Source organism: Falco biarmicus, chromosome 7 (genome assembly GCF_023638135.1).
Source record: "Falco biarmicus isolate bFalBia1 chromosome 7, bFalBia1.pri, whole genome shotgun sequence".
Taxonomy (NCBI): domain Eukaryota; kingdom Metazoa; phylum Chordata; class Aves; order Falconiformes; family Falconidae; genus Falco; species Falco biarmicus.
This window is the reverse complement of record NC_079294.1, coordinates 42,860,051-42,883,829: the sequence shown is the minus strand read 5'-3', so window position 1 is coordinate 42,883,829 and position 23,779 is coordinate 42,860,051. Positions and strand designations below refer to the sequence as shown.

The following is a 23,779-nucleotide window of genomic DNA, read 5'->3' as shown; positions in this document are numbered from 1 at the left end:
GCGAGTGCGGGTTGGGCGCAGGCGCAGCAGTGACGGCGGCGGGCGCGCGCGCGAAGGAGGGAGTGAGCGAGCGGGCGATCGCGCGATCGGCGGGCGGAGCGGAGCAGGGGCCGGGGCCGGGCGGCCGAGCTGAGGCGGGGGCAGCGGCAGCCCGAGCCCGGGGGAGCTGGGCGGTGCCCGTCGCATCGCGACGCCTCGCCCTCGAGCGGGTTTCTCCTCAGGGAACGGCTCCCCTCCCTGCGGCGGGCGCGCCCGGGAGCCCCCGTCCCTCCCGCCGCCCCTCAGGTGAAGCCCCCTCGGCTCCGCGCCCGCCGCCCTGCGCCCGCCCCTCGCGGGCGGCCTCGTCCTCCCGCCATGGCTCTCTGCCGGCGCCTGGCCCGGCTGGCCGCCCACCTGCAGGACCCGCGGAAAGTGGCCGCCTTCCAGCGGCTTTGCGGGGTGGAGGGGCCTTCGGGCTGGGCCGACGCGGAGCAGCAAGCCGGAGGCCGGGAGCCGGTGGCTAACGGCGGCCCCCCGGCCGCGGAGCATCCCGCCGGCAACGGGACCGTGCCCGGCCGGGCGGGCCCCTCGCGGCCGTGGAGGAGGAGGCCGCGCCGCAACTCCCTGACGGAGGAGGACGGCAGCCAGGAGTTCTCCACCCGCAGCCGTTTCCTTTACTATCTCTTCAGCCTGGGCACGGAGCTGGGCAACGAGCTCTTCTACATCCTCTTCTTCCCCTTCTGCATCTGGAACGTGGACGCCTGGCTGGGCCGGAGGCTTATCATCATCTGGGTGTGGGTGATGTACCTGGGGCAGTGCACCAAGGATGTCATCCGCTGGCCGCGGCCTGCCTCCCCGCCCGCGGTGAAGCTGGAAGTCTTCTACAACTCCGAGTACAGCATGCCCTCCACCCACGCCATGTCGGGCACTGCCATCCCCCTGGCGCTGCTGCTGCTCAGCTACGGCCGATGGCAGGTAATGCTCACCTCCTTGTCCTTCTCCGTGGGTTTTCCAGCCCTAGAGTATAAGGTTGTGACAGACTTAATCTCTTTTGTGAGGGGAGGTGGCTGAGTTTTGGGATAATGTGAAATTCGTGCCTTCCCCCCCCCCCCCCCCCCCCCCGCGATCCCTTTTTTGTATTTTTTTTCTATGATCTAAGTGAGTGCTGAGGTAACAAGAACTGTTCTAACAATTCTGTCTTCTGAATGGAAGTTCTGCTCCCTTTGGGACTGGCTAGCTCAGTGTGCATTAGAAGTCTGCACTAACAATCTGCATTTTGTCCTTGTGCAGTTGTTTTTAACTTATTTCTGGTAGGGTGAGCGCTTTGCACAAAGTTTGGATAGGCGTTTGGTTTTACTGACTGAAAATTTGGTACAGAGCCAGGAGCTAAAGGGCTTTTTGCTGATCCTTCTTTGCCTTGAGTCACTTTGTAGCTTGACTCAGTCTGTGGCTTTAGCTTTTTCTTTTTAACGCTTTTAGTTTCGTCACCCACAAACTGGAAATTATTATTTCTGTTTTGAGGAGTACCTCTACTTTCAGATGGTTTTGCAACTATTCATGTGCAAATAATTAGTAAGAACTGATAATCTGATCTTTTCAGTACCTTTATTCAGCAAAGTCTTAAGATCTGGCTATTGCACTTTGGGTTAATAGATTGAATTAAAATAACACAGTTGACCATCTGGTTGACGCAAGCTGTGGCATGTGCTTTGGCGCTTGCTGTTAGCACTATGGGCAACACTAAGAACTCCAAAGAAAGTGTAACACGTTCAGCTCTCTAAATCACTGCACCAAGTTCAGAAGTAGATGAGGGAGAAGGATTTCCTAGGCAACAAATGTTCAATGTAGGGTTTTAAGGGCTGCGTGTGTAATGATTAAGAAGTTATGCAGTAAGTCTACTATTAAGTTGTTAATGTTAACAGATTCTAATTATAATACCTATCTGTTTTGAAACAGATGTATGTCATCTCTGTAGGGAGAACCTTTTGTTTTGTTTTTTTTTTTAAAGCTTTATGCAGGGCCTGAACTCTTGTCTTCCCAGTTACTGTTAATCACGAGTTGTCTGCTGTTACAGTGTAACACTTTGGGGCTCTGTCTCAATATATAGAATGGGTGCCTGAAAGGGAAGACAGTTGAAGGTCAGGGATTGTATTGGGCCTCTCTTTAACCAAAGTTTATATATCTGCTTCTGCAAGGTCATCCAGCATGCTCAAAAGCAAGCTCTTAGGGTTTCATATTCTTTGCTAGGAAAATGTGAAGTAACAACTCTCTGTGAGAGTTGTAGGCATCAGATAATGCCATGTTTTGTGGGTGTTTGAAATAAGTATTTGGAGTTCTGTCACCTAGATGCTTGATCTTAAAGTTGGTTTTGTTTTTATTTTTTCAATGACTACTCTGAATATGTGATTTTTAGTTCTTGTATGTGTAGGGCTGATGTCAGTTGAAAGAATGAACTGGATTTCTATTTCTTTGCATGTGGGAAACCTTATTTAGGAGTATCAGTTGGTTAGTTTTGTACAGGCTGATGTCTTGTACAAAGGAGAACCTGGCCTCATTGCTTTTATAGAACCAACAAACTGACAAATGTGTGAAATGGTATTTTTGCCAGTGAACCAAGTTCGATCTCAGCTTTGCCAGCCCTGCAACTGTGGTCTCTGAAATACTGTGCTAATTGACTAAATATGTTTATAATGAATGCATATTAAGAAATCATAAACATGCAGCCTTGTTATTATTCATTTAGAACCGTGCTTAAGAAATGAGGAAGCAAAGTGGTTTAGGCTTAATTTTAACTCCTTTTTTCCTATGAAACGGCTATGAAAAACAGAACTCTCTGAAACCAACTTCTACCATTTTGAAATGTTAATTAAAAAAACCACAACAAACTCCATGTGATTTTAAAATTATTTACGCATATTAATCAAAAGTTGGCATGTTGAGTATCTTTTGATTCACCTCTAAAGAGAGTTAAGTTTTCATCTAATGCTGCTTCTGTTCTCCATATTTTGCTTTCGTTGAAAGGGAATAGAATCTATATGACAACTTTTCGTCATGCTTTTCTGGAAATAGATGGGGTTAAAAAAGACTGAGTGTAGAAATTCCTGGAAAGCTATTAACAGTAAAGGAACTTGTAATAACTCTGATTTTTATTAAATTATACCTATTTATCAGTAGATACAGATCATTAGATTCAAACTTGTTTGTAAATGTTGGGATATAGTCTTTCTATATATTCAGTATAACAAGCATTCACAGACCCGATTCTGATGAGTCCACATCTTAGTACTGTTTGTTCAGCAAAATCATAGTGGAGCAAGGCTGAGTATGAATTCAAGCAGATACAGCTATAACTCTCTGCAGGGACTTTTACGCTGGAATACAGGTAACTTTAATTGAGTTTAGCTTAGCTTAAACTTCAAAGGGACAAAGAAAGCCACTCTTGCTCTAAAAGAGGTTACTCCGGTGAGAAGGGAATCACTTTCCTGTATAGCTTATTTGGAGTTTGCTTTCATTAGGCTATGACTTCCTACTATTGTATCATGGTTCTTTTCTATCAAAGACAATCTATGAGTCTTTCCCTTGAACAAGATAAAGAACAGAGAAATCTGTTGGTATGCAAATTTAGGTATGGCCCAAATTGTCCATTTAAAAACAAATATTTTTTTATTCCAGTAGGTTTTCTTTTGACCTGCTGAATTAAGTTTGTGCTTTCCAAGTTTTCAATGCCTGTCAGTAATCCTATTACAATTATTTTCCTTTCATGTAGTATTCCAAAGGATTTTTGGCTATACATAGTAAAACTAAAATGCTTCCTTATAAATGCAGTTGTTCAAGTAAAGTATTTTCGGAGATGATGTATTTAAGATGGTTGTGACAAATTTTCACAATTAGAGACTTTGGACATAGGGAATATTCAATGCAACTGACTTTCAGACAAACAAATGTTAAGATAATTTTCATAATAGCTAACTGTACTGTCCATTGTGGAGTATTACGTTTCAGTTTCTCCTTGTATTATGAGAGCTTGCCTGAAACTTTTTGATTCTGCTGGTGTAATCCTTATTTATTTATTTTATATTTCAGGGAAAACCACTTGTTTCAAAGAAACTTCAGTAACCTTGAAATATAAAGCTCATGGCAAAACCTCATGAGAATTTAGGAGTGTTACAGATGCTGATGTTTTTCTTTCTGTCTTTGAAGCTCTGTTACCCTGAAAGAGGAGGACAAACACTTAAAAGACAGTGAAGTTATACATCTTGATATGATGTAGGAAAAAGTATACCTTTATCACATTGGGAAAAGTGCTTTCTTTGAAATATTGACAGCTTGAGCCAGGCTGGCTTATATTGTGTCATGAATGGGGAGGAAGAGAGTGTGAGCTACTAATTCTCTAGAAAATCTGCAGAAGCCTCAGGCTGAGACTACTGAGAAAAGTCTTTTTTGTATTTGTGATGACTTTGAACTGCTGATTTCAGATAACAACACATTTTATTAGAAGTGGTGCTTGACTTAGGATGGTACTTGATTGTGTCATAACCCCGCTGTTTTATTTGGGGAGTGGGGTGGGGCAGAATCAGTCAGGGAGACAGAAAGCACACTTTTCTCTCAGAGTTCCTCTGGGATGCAGCTGGCTGTAGCAGTAGCTGTGCGGATTAGGAAGTAATGGGTTTGCACTCCTTCCTGAGCTCTGCATGAATGAGCTGAGTGAGGAACTGCTGACTCTCACTGTAGGCCATTGAATGAACTTTGTTAAGTTGATATTCAGCAGGAGCCCAGAGCCCTGATTGATGAGTAGCTGGCCTCTATAACTATATTAACCAACGTTGTTTGAATGGACTTATCTGATGAAGCAGTTTAGATAGCTAAATATGACAGCGTTGTCCTCCCTATGTACTTGTCTGCCAATGTTTTATATGCAAATCCTATGATCAGTGACTGTCTTTCCACCCCACTGATGATAATGGCAACCTTAATAAGCACTACTGCTATACCCTTAGTAGAGTGCCTCTATTCTGTAATGGTTTGATTAACAAATCTAAAAGTATTTTTCAGTTTTCATTTATGTAGTGCTCTATTGACTCTCCGTAGTACCAATTTTGTAAGGCTGTCATGTGGTACCATGTCAAACACCCTTCCAGAAACCTTTCATCTGCACCATTACTTCTACCAACCAAAGCTGATGAATCTAGTCAAATGTGATGAGTTTGACAAGATCTGTATTGGGATTTCAGAGAGATGCATCGTTGTGTGATTCTGATTGACTGCTACTAAGTACTACCTCTAGAATTATCTGCCTGCCCTCTCATTTCAAAAGGGTAACTTCTCTCAGATCCTCATTTAGGATGGGGAATAATTGGTTATTGGGGTTGGATGAGTACTCCAACCATGATACTGCTGTGGAGAGAATTTTACAGGAAGTGGGCAAATACTAGTTCTAAGTGTCTGTCCTTGTTGAAAAACTTGCATAATCAGTGAGAGTGTTGTAATAATAAAACTGGAAGCTACACATAGGAAGCCATCTCCTTATATATGTGTATATACAGTACAGACTCCTTTCAGAAAGAGTTGCCTCACCTCTCAGAGAAGTTCAAATGAATTTTCACTGAAATACTAAAATGTTGTGAAGAAACTTAAGCAAAGAAATGCGTGCTTGTCTGATTGGTTTTCTTACGTGTTTCTTAAACAGTGAAAAAAACCCTCTTCTGACATGAGAAGCATAGCTGAAGGGGTGATCTGAAAACCCAGAATTGCCCACACAACGAAGAGCTCTTGAGAAAGAGCAATGGGAATTTGGAGGGTCAGCACTGGCCTTGTCTTGTGTATTTGGGTTGTAAGGTTGTCTTTTGTGAGCCATATTAATGCCTGTAGTTTATTTTTAAAGGAAGCTGGGAAAAGTTGAGGCCTGTTTGATTCGGGTGCTCTTAAAAATTTGAAAAGAGCACAGCCAGTTCTTACAAATCTCACTGGGGAATCTCTGCCATAGGAATGCAACAGCTTGTCCTATTAAACTGTGTTGACTGGCATTAAATACATTTTTCAGTTTTGCATAAACAAATCTTTAATTCATGTAAAGGAACTTGGGGGGGATATGTAAAACCAAATGCCGTAAGGTTAGATGCAGAGTTTTTGATAAAGAAAGGAATCAAAGGAGATACTTTACTTCTCAAGCAGGTTTTTTTTCTTAGTGGACTGTGCACATGTAAAGCACTCCTTGTACTTTCACATAGCATGTCTTGATTAAACCTGAGAACTTCAGTTTGTAGAAAAATTATTTTTTAGCTGTTGGGGGCATAAGCAGAGCAAGCTGTAGATGATTCTGGCTGTTTGTGGTCAGGGAGGGTTTGTGTTTGTTTTATTTTTCTGATGACTGCAAGAAAAAGAAGTAAGAGGCTCTATTTCCTCCTGTAACTCCTTAATTTCTTTTCAGGTGATGTGTAGCAGAAAATTAAATCTTTTAACTCCCAGCATGGCTGGCACTGAAAGCTTTATTTTGGAATTTAAAGAAGAGGTTCTTGTCGTGACATGTAGCACTCTCAACTTTTTATGCTTTTCAATGTTAAGGTTGGTTAGTGGAAGAAAGAAGGAAATAATTGATAAATGTAGCTTAATCAGTGTTATTTATCACTTGGTCTCTTTTGAAAAGATAGATTTCCTGTTCATTTTTCCTAAAATAATTGATAAGTTGTCTTTCCTTTTAAACCATCCTTTTCTCCCTTTTCTTCTGTTCCCTCCGCAAAATCATTTATATGCTGTGCTTTTTGTACTCTGCTGTCCAACCAGGGTCTCGGGGTCATTCCCGTAAACATTGGTTGTAGCTTTTTGTATGACAACTGCCAATATATAGCCCAAATATCTTATTAAATAAAGCATGAAGTTGCAAGTGCTGCTTGGATTGTTTCTGTGAACTCTGACCCAAAATAATTGTCTCAAACTCAGGCTGAACTTCTTGAGTTATCATATGATTAAAAAAGATCATTGAGAAATACTGTAGAACACTGAAAATATTAGAAGACTAGTTTGGAACCCTTTGTGGATGCTGGAAACATCTCCGGTGTAGAATGTGCTTTAAAAAAGTAAAGACATGAGCATCTAGAGTGTGTTTTAGGAATGTTCCGTTATGAAAGAAATAATTTTCTGACCTAGGTCAAAGCTTTTAGGACAGATTGTTTCCTTATGAGCATTTTAAAACAATGGTTATGTTATTAAGACTCTTGGCAAAAAGTCAGATTAAGGGGAGGGAGGAGGATAGGCATTTGAGGGAAACGTTCTATGGAATTTAGTCAGAAGCTTGCAAGCCTGTTTTAGAGGATATATTTTAATAAAATGGGAATTTCCTATTAAAAAATAGGGCATAAAATTGTCAAAGACTTACTGGGAGTAGTTTCACTGCTTTTTTCCAAATATGATCAAGTTAATTCTGTTTCTTTGATTAAAATGAGATTCTGGACATGGGAACAAAATTGAGGCCTGGAAGAAGATGAGTAGTCTACTTGATGAGCTTTATTCTTTTTTCTTTAACTTAATATGTGAGTTTAGAGAAATCAATTAACCCTTTTTATCTTTTTTTTTTTTAATAACATGCTTGGTGATCTGTCCCTTAATCATACACATCAAGACTGGGAAATTTTTCTTAATGGGTAGGATGCCCTCAAAGAAACATATCTATTCAAACATTTAAAAGCCAAAATGTTAATGAAGGTATCTTTTCAACCTGTATGTTGCATTTGTTTCTATCTCCAGTCTCTACCTTGCTGTCAGTTCCATCTGCTTCTACTTCATCTTCTAATATTGTGTTTTTATACTACATGCTTATGCACATTATCAAAGTTTTATTCTGGCCTTTGGAAAACTATTTGTGCAAGCTGGATAGCAGGGATTTGATCTAATGTGTTGTGGGGTACTTAAGGAGAAAAATTGCAAGTTAATGTTGGTTTTGAGTCAACATGTGATTCTGAAATGCAGATTGAGTACTATGCGAGTGTCTTTACTTTCGTATAAGGTTAAGATTTTCAAATTGCAAGTGGTTTGGTTTGGTTTTGTGTTTGTTTGTTTTTTTTAATTTAGAAAAAAGAAAGCAGTATGCAGTTCATTAAATGCTCCCCATACTTCAAATTATTGAGGTGGCATGGTAGCTATGGAGGCATAATGAGTTTTTGAGGATAAAGAGAGACCACAGGATGGTCTTAGTAGAGAAATGGAGACAGGGTTTGAGATATGTGTGTCTGAAAATGGGCTGTTCCTGAATATTTGACTTAAGTGACTCTTTAAGTGTGGCCAGGAATGAAGAGATGTCAATTCTGTTATCAGAAAGAACAAGCTGAGAGAATGAAACCTGGTTTTTACATCTACTTCTGCCAGCTGTGATCTCTGACAACTTTTCAGACCTTCATCTTTTCTTACAAGGATCAAGGTGATGTGCCCTGTCGGTGTTACGGCTTGGCATGCTGCTGAGAAGACTTCTTGCTGAGCTAAAAGGTGTGTGGGAGTGTTAATATTCTCCTTTACTCACCTTGTACACTTATCCCTATGCGTGAGGACAAAATATGTGGTTGCCTTATCACCTCAAGGCAGACTTTAAGCAGGTGCTACCAGTTCTATGTTTAAGGAATCTTTGAACCCAGTAGCTACTTTTAAAAGGTGAGTGAAAACAGGCCAAGGAGGCACCAGGGTATTGTGCTTTATTTGTGTGGAAGTAGGGGAGGAGTTTTGCTTGATTTGTGCTAGTGCCTAAGGAGGCTGGTGAACTGTGGAGCCCCAAAGGGTACATACAGCTTTGTGATGCTATGCAGGTGGGTACTGGGGCTGTGAGAAGAAAATCAGATCGGTTATATGAGAAATTCAGGAAGGTATGGATATAACACTGGAAGAAACCAGGACAGGTAAAGGTTAAAACCTTCTTTAGATTAAATTTTATTTCTGTACATTATACATAAAGGTGTCTTTACCTAAACTGATAGTTATTTTACTGACTGGTAAGTAAGCTGCAAATGTAAACTGACAGTTGTCAAAGTGTGCCGGTTACATAGTGGGAGCGTAGAGGAGAATGCTTTGTGTGGGAACTCAACACAAGAATCGACTTAACTGTTGTATTGTGGAACATTATTCCAGACAAAATTAGAATAATTGCTTCAGCCTTTTGCTTTTTTTATAGTGGATTGGATATAGTACAGGTAGGTATGCTGTAGTGAATAAGTTTGCATGGGTGGAAAGAAACTGGCTTTAGTACTTATGTAATTATTGTGCATTAAAAATACCATAAATCAGCAGGTGCCTAATACTGCAGACACATCTGTGAACATGTCATTCTAAAGCTATTTCAGTAAGAATTGCTTGTCTAGGTTTAAGTTAAAGATTTAAGAATATATGAATCAGGATTAAATGTATAATTGGCTTTTTATTGGGGATACAGTAGGGAAGTGTTTGAGCTGTTGGATACAGATGCTTTGCTACTAAGGAACTAAACTAGCCAGTGCTTTCAGATGTTTTTATGGGTATTTAGTCTCAGTGCTACTAAAAGCAGATTTAGTGAGATATGACAGAACCAAGTGTTCTTTCCAATATTTTCCTCCAAGTTGAAGTTTCTGATGGTCCTTCTTCCTCAGACATTCCTCCCTTGAGAGTTCCTAACTGGGAGTGAGCATGTATTTTCATTTTCAGAATTTATCCTACTCTTCATGCTGTTTACAACGACCTGCCCAGGACTCCTCACATGCACCTTTCATACTCTTTGTTATTGGGGTCTTGCTCTTTACTGCTCTAACCTCCCCCACAATCCCAATTTCTTACCCACAGTATTGTTGACTGCTATAGCCTGCTAAGCCTGGCATTTCATTGGTCTTCCTGCTAAAGCTCCAGCTTCTGTTTCTGTCAGGTATTTAAGAGATACAGGAAAAATCTTTTATTTAAGGAAAGCTTTACACCTGATTTGAGCCTGAAAGCACAAAAGATGTGACCCTGGAAACAAGAATGGACATATGGTATGGAGTGATGGGCAGAACGGTTTGAAACTTTTGACACATGCAAGCTCATTCTACCATCAAGTAATTGCAATGCCGTTAATTTTCTGGTCAAGAGGTTTGCATTGCTGCTGGAGGTAGTAGATCTTCCCTTGCTAGTCTGACAAACAAGAAGACTGTTTTACCAGGCTTTGATCTTGCAGAGCATGTAAAGAGGTGCTAGAAGCTCCTCTTTACTTCAGAGGATATAGGGTATACCTATGCCTGTATATACAGCATTTCTGCTCTGGTAGTCCTCTGGGGGGTGTGAGTGGAGCAGCACCATGCAGGGGGGGTTGGGTGGCCTGAGTGTCTTCCTGGTAATGCTCTGCCTGCACTTCTGTGCTGAATTTGATGGAAACGGTGGTAGAGGCATGCATAATGGGGATGAGTGATGAGGCTGCACTTGTAATGTGTTTTGGTGGTGCAGCACAGGGTACAAGGATTACTTTGGATTGCTCCAAGGGTAACTCCAATCGTGTCTTGAGTGTGACCTAGTAACAGGTATATTGCCCATTATTAGCATAATTCCGAAAGGCAGGAATCTTAATTTGTTCCTCCATAATTTCTGTTAGGAATGAATCATTAAGTACATAATTTAGGTACAATTTGTAGGTGAATGTAGTAGAAGCACAGACAAATGTTGCTACAGAAATTAGAGTACTAGATGTAACACAACTGTGAGCTAGGCATTTAGAATTGATTTTAATGTGAAATAAATTTATGTGAAGTGTAAGCTTCCTCATTTTCTGTTGGCTTGAGAGAACTTTTTAGGTTTGTCATGCTAACATGATCCTGGAGCTGAGAATTCAAAGAATGTTGGAATAATGCAGAAGATTGATAATCTTCTCTCAAACCTTTTATTGAAAGACTGGTCAATCTGTTAAGTGGCCTTCACAGAGGACACAGAACTCTCTCAAATAAGTTTAAAAATACTTTCTATAGTTTGTTGGATATTCTACCCTTCAGGATACCCGTAAGAGGAACAAGGGAAAGGGCAAGAAAACTGAATGCAATTCTTATTTTTTATTCTGAGATTTGAGTACGTCTAGATGGCCTCTTTGTATTGAAAATGTTTATCGTTGCTTTCATGTAGGAAGTGAAGCAGTTTTGGAAATGTGCCATTTTGTCTTGTGACTGCTGCTTTGATAGAACTAATAATTATTTTTAATACTGAAAAAAGGAAAGCGTATCCTGTCTTGTACAGCATTTTGCAATATGGTAGTCTGGAAAGTATTTCTTTCTTTCTGTGCTCCAAGATGTGAATTAGCATACTTTTATCCAAAACTGAAGAGACTTAAAATACTAAGTTTCTACACATGCTGATATGATATGTGCTTATTAAAACAAAGTATTTTGTTTGTTCCTGGTAAACAGTCCTTATTAATAAGGACTCTCAGAAGACGAAAAATAATTGGAAATAATTACTTGAAGTTTTTTGTTTAATAAATGTGGATTGTAAGAGGAAGTTTATATGGGTTTGTAGAGAACAAAAAAGATTACTGTTCTAGGGAGTTTAATACTGATGCTCAGAGACTGCCTCAAGGATTGCGCAAATTCTGAAACTGTGTAAGGAAATTTAATTTATTCCTTTTCAGCAGAAAGGTAAAGCTACTAGATTCTGCCTGGATAATTGTTAACAGTACTAGTATATTATGTAGCTGCTTCACCCACTGTAAAACTGTTCCACAATTTAGAACACAAGGCTTGTCTCTGCCGATATTGCCAATTCAGGATATCATAACATGGCAAGACTAACCGCTACAAAAATCTACTAACTTGTAACTGCTTTGTCTGAAAAGATATGACCAACGCCCTGGAATTCATATATCCTGAATGCAGATGAAGAGGACAAGGAAAAAGTTTGACTTAATGTTTTGTTTATGAAAAGTGGATTTACTTGAGGTAGTCTAATAGGCTTGGTTGGGCTAGGGTAAAGAAAAGGGTAAGCATAAATTGCATTAATTGGAATTAATTATAGGATTCTTACAGATTTATTTTTAATTTTTTGCCCCCCGAATTTTAATACAATCTCTCAATTTTTTTCTACCAGTACCCCCTTATGTTTGGACTGATCCTTGCATTCTGCTGGTGCTCTTTGGTTTGCTGTAGTCGAATTTATATGGGAATGCATTCAATTTTGGTAAGAAAATAATTCTACTAAACTTTAATGTTGTTCTGATTTCATAAACTTCCATCACAGTTAAGTTTTTACAGTAATTATATATAGATTTTTTTTTTTAGAATGTCCTGCCATATAAGAACAGAATACATAACATTTCTTCAGAGAAATTGATAGAGTAGCTAAAAGTGGATGTCAAACTTCTGTTTATGTATACTTTTCTTTCATAAACTTAGTCCACAGTTGTAACTTAAAAAGATATTTAATAGCAATTTTAGTGTGGAAATTTATGACTGCACTTAACAGTGGCCTTTCAATACTTAAAGGGGGCTTATAGGAAAGATGGAGACAGACTTTTTAGTAGTGCTTGTAGCAATAGGACAAGGGGTAATGGTTTTAAACTGAAAGAGGGTAGATTTAGATTACGTACTAGGAAGAAATTATTTACTATGAGGGTGGTGGGGCACTGGAACAGGTTGCCCAGAGAAGTTGTGGATGCCCACAGTGTGGAAGATGTGGAAGAGTGTTCAGGGCCAGGTTGGATGTGGCTTGGAGCAACCTGGTCTGGTGGAAGGTGTCCCTGCCCATGGCAGGGGGGTTGGAACTACATGGTCTTTAAGGTTCATTCCAACCCAAACCATTCTGTGATTCCATGATTCTGTGAAATTCCTCTTCAACAACAAAAGGTGACAAAAGTTGCACAGATAATTCTGTGCAACTGATTAATCAACAGTAACTGAAATTTAATACTACCTTAAAGTGTAATCTTTTTCTAATTCATAAAACACATTTTTAAAACAATAATAAATCTGAAAGTCAAGTATGAAGCCACAGAAGTTACCTCTTCCTGTCCTTTGATAGCTGAAAGCAGTTCTCCATTTTTCTGGTATTGTTAATTCTGAAGCTAGAGTTGAAAGTGTAAGCTGCTCTAATGCTTAGCTGCAGCTGTTGCTGCCAGCGTGCCTGTGTGTTGGCACCCAAGCACTTAGATCCAGCGTTGAACTGTTCCAGCAAACTAAGTTGGCAGATTTATTTAGCTGGACTATCTTTGTGCTGACCAAGTTGGAATGCTCCGGTCCTGGACAAGGACTGTTGTAACCAGCAAATCGAATCATAGAAGAATCATTGGACGGGTTGGAAGTGACCTTTAAAGGCAATCTAGTCCAACCCCCCTGCAATTAGCAGGGACATCTTCTGACCGTGAATGTTTCCAGGGATGGGGCATCTACCATCCCTCTGGGCAACCTGCTCCAGTGTTTCACCACCCTCATAATTTAAAAAAAAAAAAAAAAGTCTTATATCTGGTGTGAATCTACCTTCAGTTTAAAACCATTACCCCCTGTCCTATTGCTACAGGCCCTATTAAAAAGTCCGTAGATCTACAGCTTTGTTTGATCATGGATCGTTTCATCATAGCTTCATTCATGATCTGATTATGATGCAGGTGTTGTGTTAATAGGTGATCAAATGCAATTCCTTACCTTAACATAAAACAGATTTAATCTTGTACAGTAAATGGGAAAAGAAGGGGATCCATAAGTAACTTTTAGAAACAGAGCAACTAGGCTTGTTGTCTTGTGAATGTAACTCTAATTATTTTTTGAAATAGTTATTGCACTGAAACAGTGTCTCTCTCTTCAACAGGATGTTATTGCTGGATTTCTGTATGCTATTCTTATCTTGGTTGTCTTCCATCCAGTTGTGGACCTAATTGATAACTTCAACTTAACTTACAAATATGCACCCTTAATTATCATCAGTCTCCATTTAGCCCTGGGCATCTTCTCTTTTACTCTGGACACCTGGAGCACATCGCGAGGAGACACAGCTCAGATACTGGGCTGCGGTGCTGGAGTAGCCTGTGGCTCTCACGTTAACTACATAATGGGTCTAAAGCTAGATCCTCCTCCCGAGACATTACCTTTATCCCTTTCCTCTCTCAGTGTAACTGTGTTTGGAAAAGCCATATTGCGGTTATTGATTGGAGTAATAGTGCTGCTGTTAACAAAAGTAGCGATGAAAAAAGCCACTATTCCACTGGCATGTAAGATATTTCGCATACCACATGACGATGTACGGAAAGCAAGGCAACGCATGGAAGTCGAGCTTCCCTATCGCTATATTACGTATGGAATGGTTGGGTTCTCCCTCATGTTTATTGTTCCATGCCTCTTCCATTTTATTGGTCTGTCTTGATGCAGTTTTATCACTTCAGGCAGGGAGAACAGAGGTAATTGCTTTTTGAAGAGGTCCACTAGTTTGCTGAGGGAAGGCCAGTGAGCTTGGCTTTAGCAGGCTCTTCACTTTAACAGCAATACATAGCAGGCAAAGCATTTGAAGAACTTTGCACGTCTTTGGGCATGGTATGGGGCCAGAAGTCAAATACCATCCATGAGAAGTGCCAAACTCTATAAATGCTCTGTCTAGACTTACTGTTGTAACAAAGTCTCTGTGTGAGTGTGATGCAAGGAATGTGTCTGGGATGTCTGTTATCCAGTACCTGTATACGCTGACATTTTAACAGGTATGTCTGACAGCTGATCAGAAAGCTCCATTGACGATCTGTTTGCCATTTCATAGTAACTTATTCAAGTTGTTGGACCATAAGACTGCTAAATTTGCTTTCTTCTTCTTTCCTGAACTCCTGGTTCAAGATGTTTCAGTTAATAGGCATTTCTAACGGACCAAACTTGCAATGAGATTGAATTTTTCTAAATAAACAAACAGAAGCCTTTTTCTTTAGCCCCCTCTACAGAGTAAAATGTCTGGATTTGCATTGGTAGATATCACTAGAATATATATGATTCACGTACTGTATTTTATGGTTTAATAACTGTGCCTTTTTGTTGCTAAATGAAGAAATGCCATATATACTGTGATGTAAAAATGCTGAATTTTATTTAAAATCCTACATAATTAGGTAGATACTTTTAAATGTTAGCTTATCCATGTTGCTGGCATGGTTCAGGTTAACCAGAATATTTAGTTTAGCCTGATCAAAATTGCATCAATGAAATGACCCAAGAATCGTGTCCTTAAGCTCAAGATGTTGTAAATGGACAATAATCCCTTTTGTAAGTGTTTTTAATGTGTATTGTAAGTTACTGGAAGAGGATATATTTTTCTGGAGATTGTTTATACAGTGGACAGATATTCAAAGTTAATTGTCTAAAAATATAAACAATAAACCAACCCCATTTTGCAAAGAAATGGGCTTCACTTATTATTCCAAACTAATCTAGAAGGACCATTGTTTTTAGATACTTGCTTAGAAAATATAATAGATTCTAGAAAAAAAAAGTATTTTTATGCATTAACATTATATTTGAAGGTGATAATCACTTTTACCCAATTTAGATAGCTATAAGACAATATAATGATCAAATTAAATTTTTAATCATTCTTATAGATTGTTAGCAGTCAAGACAGTACAGTCAATGCGTAAATGGTTTGTGCATATCTAAATTTTACTGAATTATTATGCACTTCTCAGCCTTTCATGATCCTTTTTCCAGTGATGAGTGGAATATGACCCTTCAACTGTAACTTCATGTGCCTCTCTTGTGTTTCCTTTTGTCTATGTTAATGTTTTGCCTAATCTGTTCTTTCCATGTCAGGAACCGTCGTATTGCAGCAAGAGCTGTCTTATTGTCTGATTAGACATGACTTATGTAGTTTTGTATTGTATGTTTTTTTTCAGGAAAAACATAATTTGGTTGGGAAGCGTAGTGATTATATAGAATACAAAGCTTACATTTTTTGTAAACAGTATTTGGAATTGGAAAATTTTTTGTATTGGAGCTTGTATCTCCAAACTGTTAATATATAAATTAACAAAATTAACTTTGTATTTCTTCAAAGCAGTTGAAGTTATGGTATGCTGCCATTAGATGATGTGTAAAGCTAACTTTTCTGGTGCATTTCTTCAGTGCATTCAGAACGCAGCCCTATGAATGTATTCAGAACTGATAGTGTGTTAACTTCTAGAGCTGAAAAGACCTTACCCAGTAGAAAATGGTTAGCTTGTTTCAGTGCATTTCTGGATTTGATTTTTCTGTGAGTTCCTTGTTAGCAGTTTCATACAATAAGTGCAGTAAAAGGTAAATTGATTTCCATGGGTTTGGCTTTGCACACTTAAGATAGTAATTACATAAATAGTTGGGGGGAATGTACACAAAATGCCTTACGCTTAAAGCCCTGAGCAAGTGGTATAGTTCCAATTACATTAAATTACTCTTGAGGACTGGTGAAATAATAGTATAACTTTCTCTGAAATTTGGGGCATACTCTCCTTAAATATCCTAGCTTTACAGTTTATAAAGAAAAATGTTTAAAATCTAGCACAGAAGAGACAGGTGAGCAAAACTAATTTTTTTAAGGTACATGTTTGACTTCTAAAGAACTCCAAGTTTACAGCATGAGAGTGTTCTTATAGCTGTCTTTTCTAGCTGTGCTTGCACTGTTGTACTATTAAAGAAAATAATCTACTGTGGAAGATCTAGAATGAGTGAAAAAAATCATATGCAGATAGGGCTTTCAACGGGCTAAGGAAAATTGCACTGTAGCTTATTCTACTGTTACTCATAAATACATATTTTATATTTTTGTACATTACACTGGGTAACTTGGAAATGTCATGTTCCATGTACCATGTAGTCTAGTACACAGGAAATGTATATCAGAATGTTTATATAGCACCTTTACAACCCTGTCTCTAAGACTGCAACTACTTTACTGAAGTTTACATGAAAAAGTTTTAGTATTCTATTTTCATGTTTTATAAGGGGCTAGGCTCAAGAGGGCAGTTTAGCACAAAATGTCATGCAATATGAATACTGTTACAGAAAAAAGAATCTAAGACATGCAAAAATTCAGAAATCCAACTTAAAACTTGTATTTTAGTATATTTTTGTTCAGTAATAAGCTAGGATTTCTTCAAACAGGGCATAACAAAACAGCAGGTAAAATTGGAGCACTTTCTTTGCCCTAAGCTATTCTTAGAGTTGAACATGAAAAATGTTTCTAGTATGAGCATCAGCTAGTACCAAATTATTTCTAAATAAATCTAACATAGCTTTAAAAGATAGGTAAATGTCTTTTCAGAAGGACAGTGCACTTGAAACCTTTCATGAAGTGGTGCAAAACCATATTCATATGTCACTGCTAGTGAACTTCCTTAGATCCAGGTTGTATAGTTCTAACGAGAGAAATGCTACTGTTTTATAGAAGCAGATATAAATACACATTTATTACAAAAACTCTACTGATTTGATTACTGTACGAAATAAGCCCTGAAACTGTGTGGAGTGTAATGTGGCACAAAATTCTTGCCAAGAGGCTGAAGAGACTTGAATTAGTCTTAGACTGCCTTAAACATAGGAGCAGGATTTTTTTCTGACCGTGGCCCTCAATCAGAACTAACATACACATTGCATCTTGGGTAAGTCTGAAAATCTATAATTTTTAAAAAAGTTTCATGTTTATAAAAAAGCTATTACTTTGGCTTCCCATACCGTGAACTGGGGTTGAAGCATCTTTCTCCTGTGTGATCACCCAGTCTCTGATCACATTTGCCTTACCATTTACCTTGCAAATTGGGGGTGGGGGGGAGGTGGAGAAGATATTTTAAGGTAAATTGGCAAAATAAAGGGAATTGTATTTTGTTTATTTACTTGGGTTTTGGTTTTTTTAAGCTTATGTTTAGCTTTTCTCCTGGAAAAAAACCCAACAAATGCATTTCTTCTAAAATGGTATCTCTAAATGTGATACATGGCTTTATATTTTTTTTACTAGAACAGTGTTAAATTGTCTGGATTTTAAAAGCTATTATGCTTTCCTTTGCTACTATTTTTTATTACTGCTTTCAGTACTTTTTACTCCATTTCTTGCTTATTTCCCAGAGTGTCCTGAATTTTTCGTAAGCAGTTGCTACTTATGTGAAGATTGTAATTTTGAACTTGTAAATACTTAAGGGCTGTTGGTGGCTGTTAGCTGCTCAAATACATAAAAACAAACCTTGCATGTTGTAAGTAAATACATCTGTTGTGCTAAGAGTTGTTTCTATTTCAGTATTTGCTTTCTCAATACAAAAATGAGATATTTTTTTTCCCACACACAATACATAAGATATTTAATAATTCAATGGTGTGAAGGGGCATTGCTGTCTAAGTCCTGTTAAATTTACTTCGAGTTCTGCACCTAGTTCCTTCCATATTACATTGAGAACGAACCCTGAAGGTCATGTCCATGCTCTGACAGGTTTATAGACAGTAACTTACCTTCTAAGGAGTAAATGTAATATCCTTGCTTTTGAGGTCCGAGAGGTGGTTTTTTTAAAAATCATACTAGGCCCAGTTTTTACAAGACTTTTAAAGGGCTTAACTTGGAAGCTGTTTCTTAGTAGCTGGAACTGGCTGTACCTTTGCAACACTCGATGCTTTCCCCTCTGTACCATAACTGTGCTGAATTATGAGATCCCAGAATAATGTCTGTATATAAAATAATGACAGGAGAATTGATTTCTTGGGGTACTGTGACTCAACTGTAATTGATTCTTGGGTGGTTTTTTTGGTCTAACGTAGAATGTTTCTAGGTTATACAGTGTATTTCTGTATTCTACAAATAACTTTGAGGAAAAGGACTTTTGTGGGATGAAGTCTCATTGAATGACTTCAGAACTTTATTCTGGAAAAGCTGAAGTGGCCTTTTTGTTTCAGTAAAAATATATAAGCCTATTTTAAAATTTACTGTAAATAACATATTTGTCAAATTGATAGATTAGTTGGGTCACTAATGTTGTTTTTCTTCCTGTAGTACTTTTTGAAACAAAGGAAAACAAAGCTTAATATGGAAACAAAATGTGATATCGTGTAGCAGAGAGGATGTAACTCTTTAGGTAATCTCTAAAAAGTAAGTATTGCATGCAGGAAGTGAAGTAAATTTAACTATGCATTAGAAGAATTTCTTTGCACTCCATTCTGCACCAGAAATAATTTGCATGTTGGTAAGTGTCCATTTAACAAAGTGAAGCAAAGCAGTATGTGCGTGCAGTGTATAATTAGTAACTGTTCCTGTAGGATCAAAGAAGAATAGAGGGGTATGTAGGAGAAAACTATGTTAAAGGTATCGACTAGCAAGTGTAAATAAAAAGTCTTATCAAGTTGGAGCATTTTATTAGTCACTAAACATTGACTAAATTAGTCACTAAGTTTTTCCCACAACTTTATTTTTGTTAGAAAGTATAATGAAAGACAAGGGTGATATTCCTGAAATGGAAATTAGATCTTAAGACAATTCTAGATGTCTAAAGTATCATAACTGAAAAAGATCAGTTCAGGAGCTAGTAACTTGAAAAATAAGAACAAAGTTTGAGGGGGATTTTATATTAAACTTAATGCACTTAAAAATTATGCCAAAATTTGGCCTATACTTGATTTATATGAAATCTGTAGTACAATATATATATAGAGAGAGATATATACATAATATATTACATAGTGGAGTTTAATTTTTTATGTATAGATTTTTTTCTTGTTACTGCATACTCTGTTAAAAGCAAGTGTTTATAAAATATAGAACAGCTTTGTCTGTGTGAGGTAAGGCTTATGTTAGTATTCTGGAAAATAATGCAGTTGTAACCCCCAGTCTCTCAACCTCTTGCAGAACTTTATTGAAAAACAAACAAACAAAACAAAAACAAACAAAAAAAACCCCCAAAAACCCTTTCAAATGCAGGCCCTGTGCTAGTTGAGGATCATGTAATGGTTGCTGTAAAATAGTGTACAACTGAAGTTTTAAATACATTGTAACTTTTTGTTATATTTTTGTTAATGATTTTGTACTTATTGTACACTTCTGCAGTTGTCAACTAATGTTTAAATTCATATTGACTGGTAACTGAAGTGTCTAACTTCATCTGCAATGAGTGGGTAATAAACTACTATTGGATTCAATTGTATTCTGTTTTCTCTGTTCCTTCCAGTGCTAAGGAAGATGTGGTTGGACGTGTACCACAAGTGTAAAACACTGATCACAAGAAAACTTACATTCACATCAGTAATAGTAATAATATTGTCTTTTAAGGTGTGGGCTTTAGATCCAAAAGTTTAGGAAAAAGAATGAGGAAATACTGAAATGAGGTTTTTCTTTTTCCACTGCCTTAAAATCTGGACTCTCCAGTTTCATATACTAAATAAGAAATCAAGTCATTGAGCAAACTGTATACAAAGATTGAAGTTGTATCTTTCTATAGCTTTTGTCAGTTCTATGCTGATAAATGAGTATGGAAGCATGCTGTTACTCCGCCAGAAAACTTGTTTTCTGGGAAAGCGTGTGTTGTGGGGAAAGAAGAAATAGTTCCACAAGTTCTGGAACTACTGAAACTGGGGTTTCCAGTGGGTATCTGATGGCTGCTTTGACTTACACTGCAGGGTTAGCTCTGTGAGAGAGCTCAGTCCTTTACTTCAGAATTCTCACAGAAAACAACCATGTGAGTTTGTATCCTGTTGGGTCACCTTCCAGTAACTTCTGCTCACCTCACAAATCAGCTTTGAAAATTGGCCAGCTGTGGGTATTTTTCCCCCCCCCAGACTACTGAATATCTACAGATCTTCATGGAATGCATGTAAGCAGCATATTTACATGAGCTTTACTTCCTTAGTAATCAGAGTAACTGGAGAAAATTATTTATTTAAAACACTGTGAATTTTGTTTTACCATGGTCCCAAGATGTTTTAATTGCTATGTGATATACTAACATGAGAAAGTATTAGTTCATTTGTATATCTGTATGAACTTTAGGTAGCCTTAAGTTGCTTGGAAGAAGTGCAGCAAAAAAAATACTAGCATAACTCTTGCTTCCTCTCTTTCTGTAGTTGTACAATGCCCAGTGAGGAAGTTGGAGCAGTTGAGTAATGTATCTGAACAGTACTGCAGAACACACTAGAAGAGGTGGGAACTGCCTTTTAAAAGGAAGCTGTTAGGCCATTTCAAATCTGTTTATTGGGCACTGTACAATATTCCTCCTTGTTTTGGTAACTAGAAGGGTTTACTTGGAGCCAGTGCACAAATTCTACTTTTTACACAAGGTAAAAACTTATATATTTATGCCAAGGAAATCCCCTACAGCTTGCAGAGGTTGCTGTGATTTTTATTTTGTCTACCAAGGCCTTTTTGTCCTGTTAAAGCTGCCAAAAACGTAGATAAACCAGGATGTTAATGCCGAGGACCACAGAAATGTATGATCTGATGGTTGTTAGTTTGTTCTATAAGTTTGAAGGTAATTTTCAAGATGTGGAAACAAAAACATCAAAAAAGCAACTGACACTTGAAGAACCCCAGAAAAGATAAACTCAGAAGAAAGTACATGATTAAAACCTCAGCAAATGTAAGTAAACCACACCTCTGTGGCAAGATTTTAATTCATATTCCACTGATGTTTCTGTTTATGGCCTTTGCTGGGGAAACAGTGGTTTATTACAAGCACGTAACTTGTTACCAAAGCTAGTCTTTGGTCCCTTGCTTCATAAAATGTTTCATAAGTGCTTGGTCTTTCTAATTCCTGATTCTAAATAAAATAACATTGAAGGAGTTTGGAGTAAGCATTCCTTCTCTACTTAAACAGCTGACGGAGCTTAATTGACAGACTCATGGCAGTTCCAGTTTATGCCATAAGCTGAAATTTGAAAGATGTAATTGAAAAACTTCTGATCAGCCCATCCTAGCCAAATATTGCTAAACTGATAACTAAATCTCCATAGACCAAAGATTTGGATCTTCCTCAATTGTGTATGGTTTGTTGCTCTTTCCATGAGACATTAGATGACAAGAGTGGACCAGATACAGAAGTGCATAAGCCTTTATAGATACAAATCATCTTTAGTAGTCAGTTTAGCCATGATTTGCACATGTATTATCTAATCTGATTGGACTTCCTGCTTGCTAACTACTTTCTGCAAAGTAAAACCAAGTTCCTCCCAACAGTTTAAATTTGCAGTGCACTAGTAATTGTCCCTTCCTCCACTTTACATTTTGTAATAGAGCTTTCCCTGTGTTTTAAGATCAGTCTGTGAAGAACAGTTGGATAGAAACACTTAATGTTTTCTGAAATATTTTCTTATTGCTCCTTTTAATTGTCAAATATTTATTACTCCTTTTATTATTGACTTAACTGACTGCTCTAGCTTTTTACAGGTGACTTATTCTGACCACATGCTGTGGCATTTTTGGATGGCGTGGCAAGTACTTGGTGTACAGATGATGTGGTTTTGATACAGTATGTAACAGCCTTTTTGAAGTGTGGCTGGTATGTTTGCTTTTACTTCACTCTGATGTTCTGACCCTCCCTCCCATTTCTGGGACAAATACCACCTTCTCCTGTTCCCACAACTATAGAACATGGATCATATCCTAAAGAGAAATCTTTTTTAACTATGTGGTAGATCTTTCAGGGAAATCTAAATTTGTGGTGTTTGTCATCACCCCCCACCCCAAGTGCATATGCATTGCAGCAGTTTGCAGGGGAGCCAAACGTCTTTTCTTAATCTTAGGAGGAAAATAGCAAACTTCCTTTATGCTGCTTTAAAAATCAGTGAAAGACCACTGTTTAAATAGATGCTTCATAATGAAATTCAGTGAAGTTCAGACAACAGCAAACTCAACAAAAGGATCTCATTTTGGTGGATACTATCCTAAACTCGTTAGTTCAACAGAACTAAAGCACAAGTTCTACTCTAGAAAACACTACAAATTGGTGACAGAAAGCAGCCAGACTGCAATTAGGTGAGATTACCTTTAACTAGATTCTGATCAGCCTTTCCTGGGTGGGAAAGCAATGATACCTGATTCTGTACAACTGGCCACAATTGCCTCCCAGCTCTCTGGTGCTTTCCTATGTGCAGCTTTCCCACGTGCTACAAGCCATTTTTCCTCACTTTCAGGGATGCCTACTTCTTATCTACTCTTCAGTTTTTTCCCTTCAAGCAGCTCCAGAGACCAGCATCCTACCAAGCTTTGCAGCTGTATTTCATGCCTGGTGATACGCTACACCACAAGGCTCCTCCAGCTCACAACAGACAGCATTCATGGGCCAAACTGGTTTCATTAGGGTGGCCATCCTCTGCGTAGTTGGGTATCTCCATTCTGTGTTAAACACTGTGGCTGGTCTTAAATGTGTAGAGTAAGATGGTTGAAGGTGAGAAACAGCAAAGTATGTCACTGGGGCATTGCAGAAAGCAAGCAGGGGAGGAAGCTGTGTGTGGCAGAGGTAAGATGTTGGCATATGGAGGAGAAATGGTTGTGGGAATAGGTAAGGGGAGGACATAAGGGATTAACAGAGGCGTTGGGAAGTGGTAGGCTGAGGAAGAAATTGACAGGTGTAAACAAGGCATGAGCTGTAAACACTTTGCTCTCTTCAGAACATCCTTGGAGCAAAATTCCATCTTTATAGTCTTCTCATAACTTTAATTCCTTTTTTTTCCTTTTTTTTTTTTCTCCCTAGCGGATATGCAGTCTGGATATACTTAATAATCAAAAAGGAACTACTAAGAGTTTTCCAAAGTTGGAGAGTGGGGAGCTATTTTGGCTTAAAGTTGTGGCTATTTGTTACAGTAGCAGGAGAGCAGTTCATCGCCTGTACCAACTCTAATGCAGTTCAGTTCCAAGTAATCTCAGATTTGAGTTTGTA

At 38.4% G+C, this 23,779-nt stretch overlaps 1 protein-coding gene across 1 annotated transcript; it reads left to right on the top strand.

Moving 5' to 3' along the window:
- Positions 1-58: 58 nt before the first annotated feature.
- Positions 59-20,048, top strand: SGPP1 (sphingosine-1-phosphate phosphatase 1). Its single transcript, XM_056346607.1, has 3 exons — positions 59-954; positions 12,028-12,117; positions 13,741-20,048. Exons 1-3 carry the CDS (start codon positions 355-357, stop codon positions 14,290-14,292), a joined length of 1,242 nt encoding a protein of 413 aa, XP_056202582.1. The 5' UTR covers positions 59-354; the 3' UTR covers positions 14,293-20,048.
- The last annotated feature ends 3,731 nt before the right edge of the window (positions 20,049-23,779 follow it).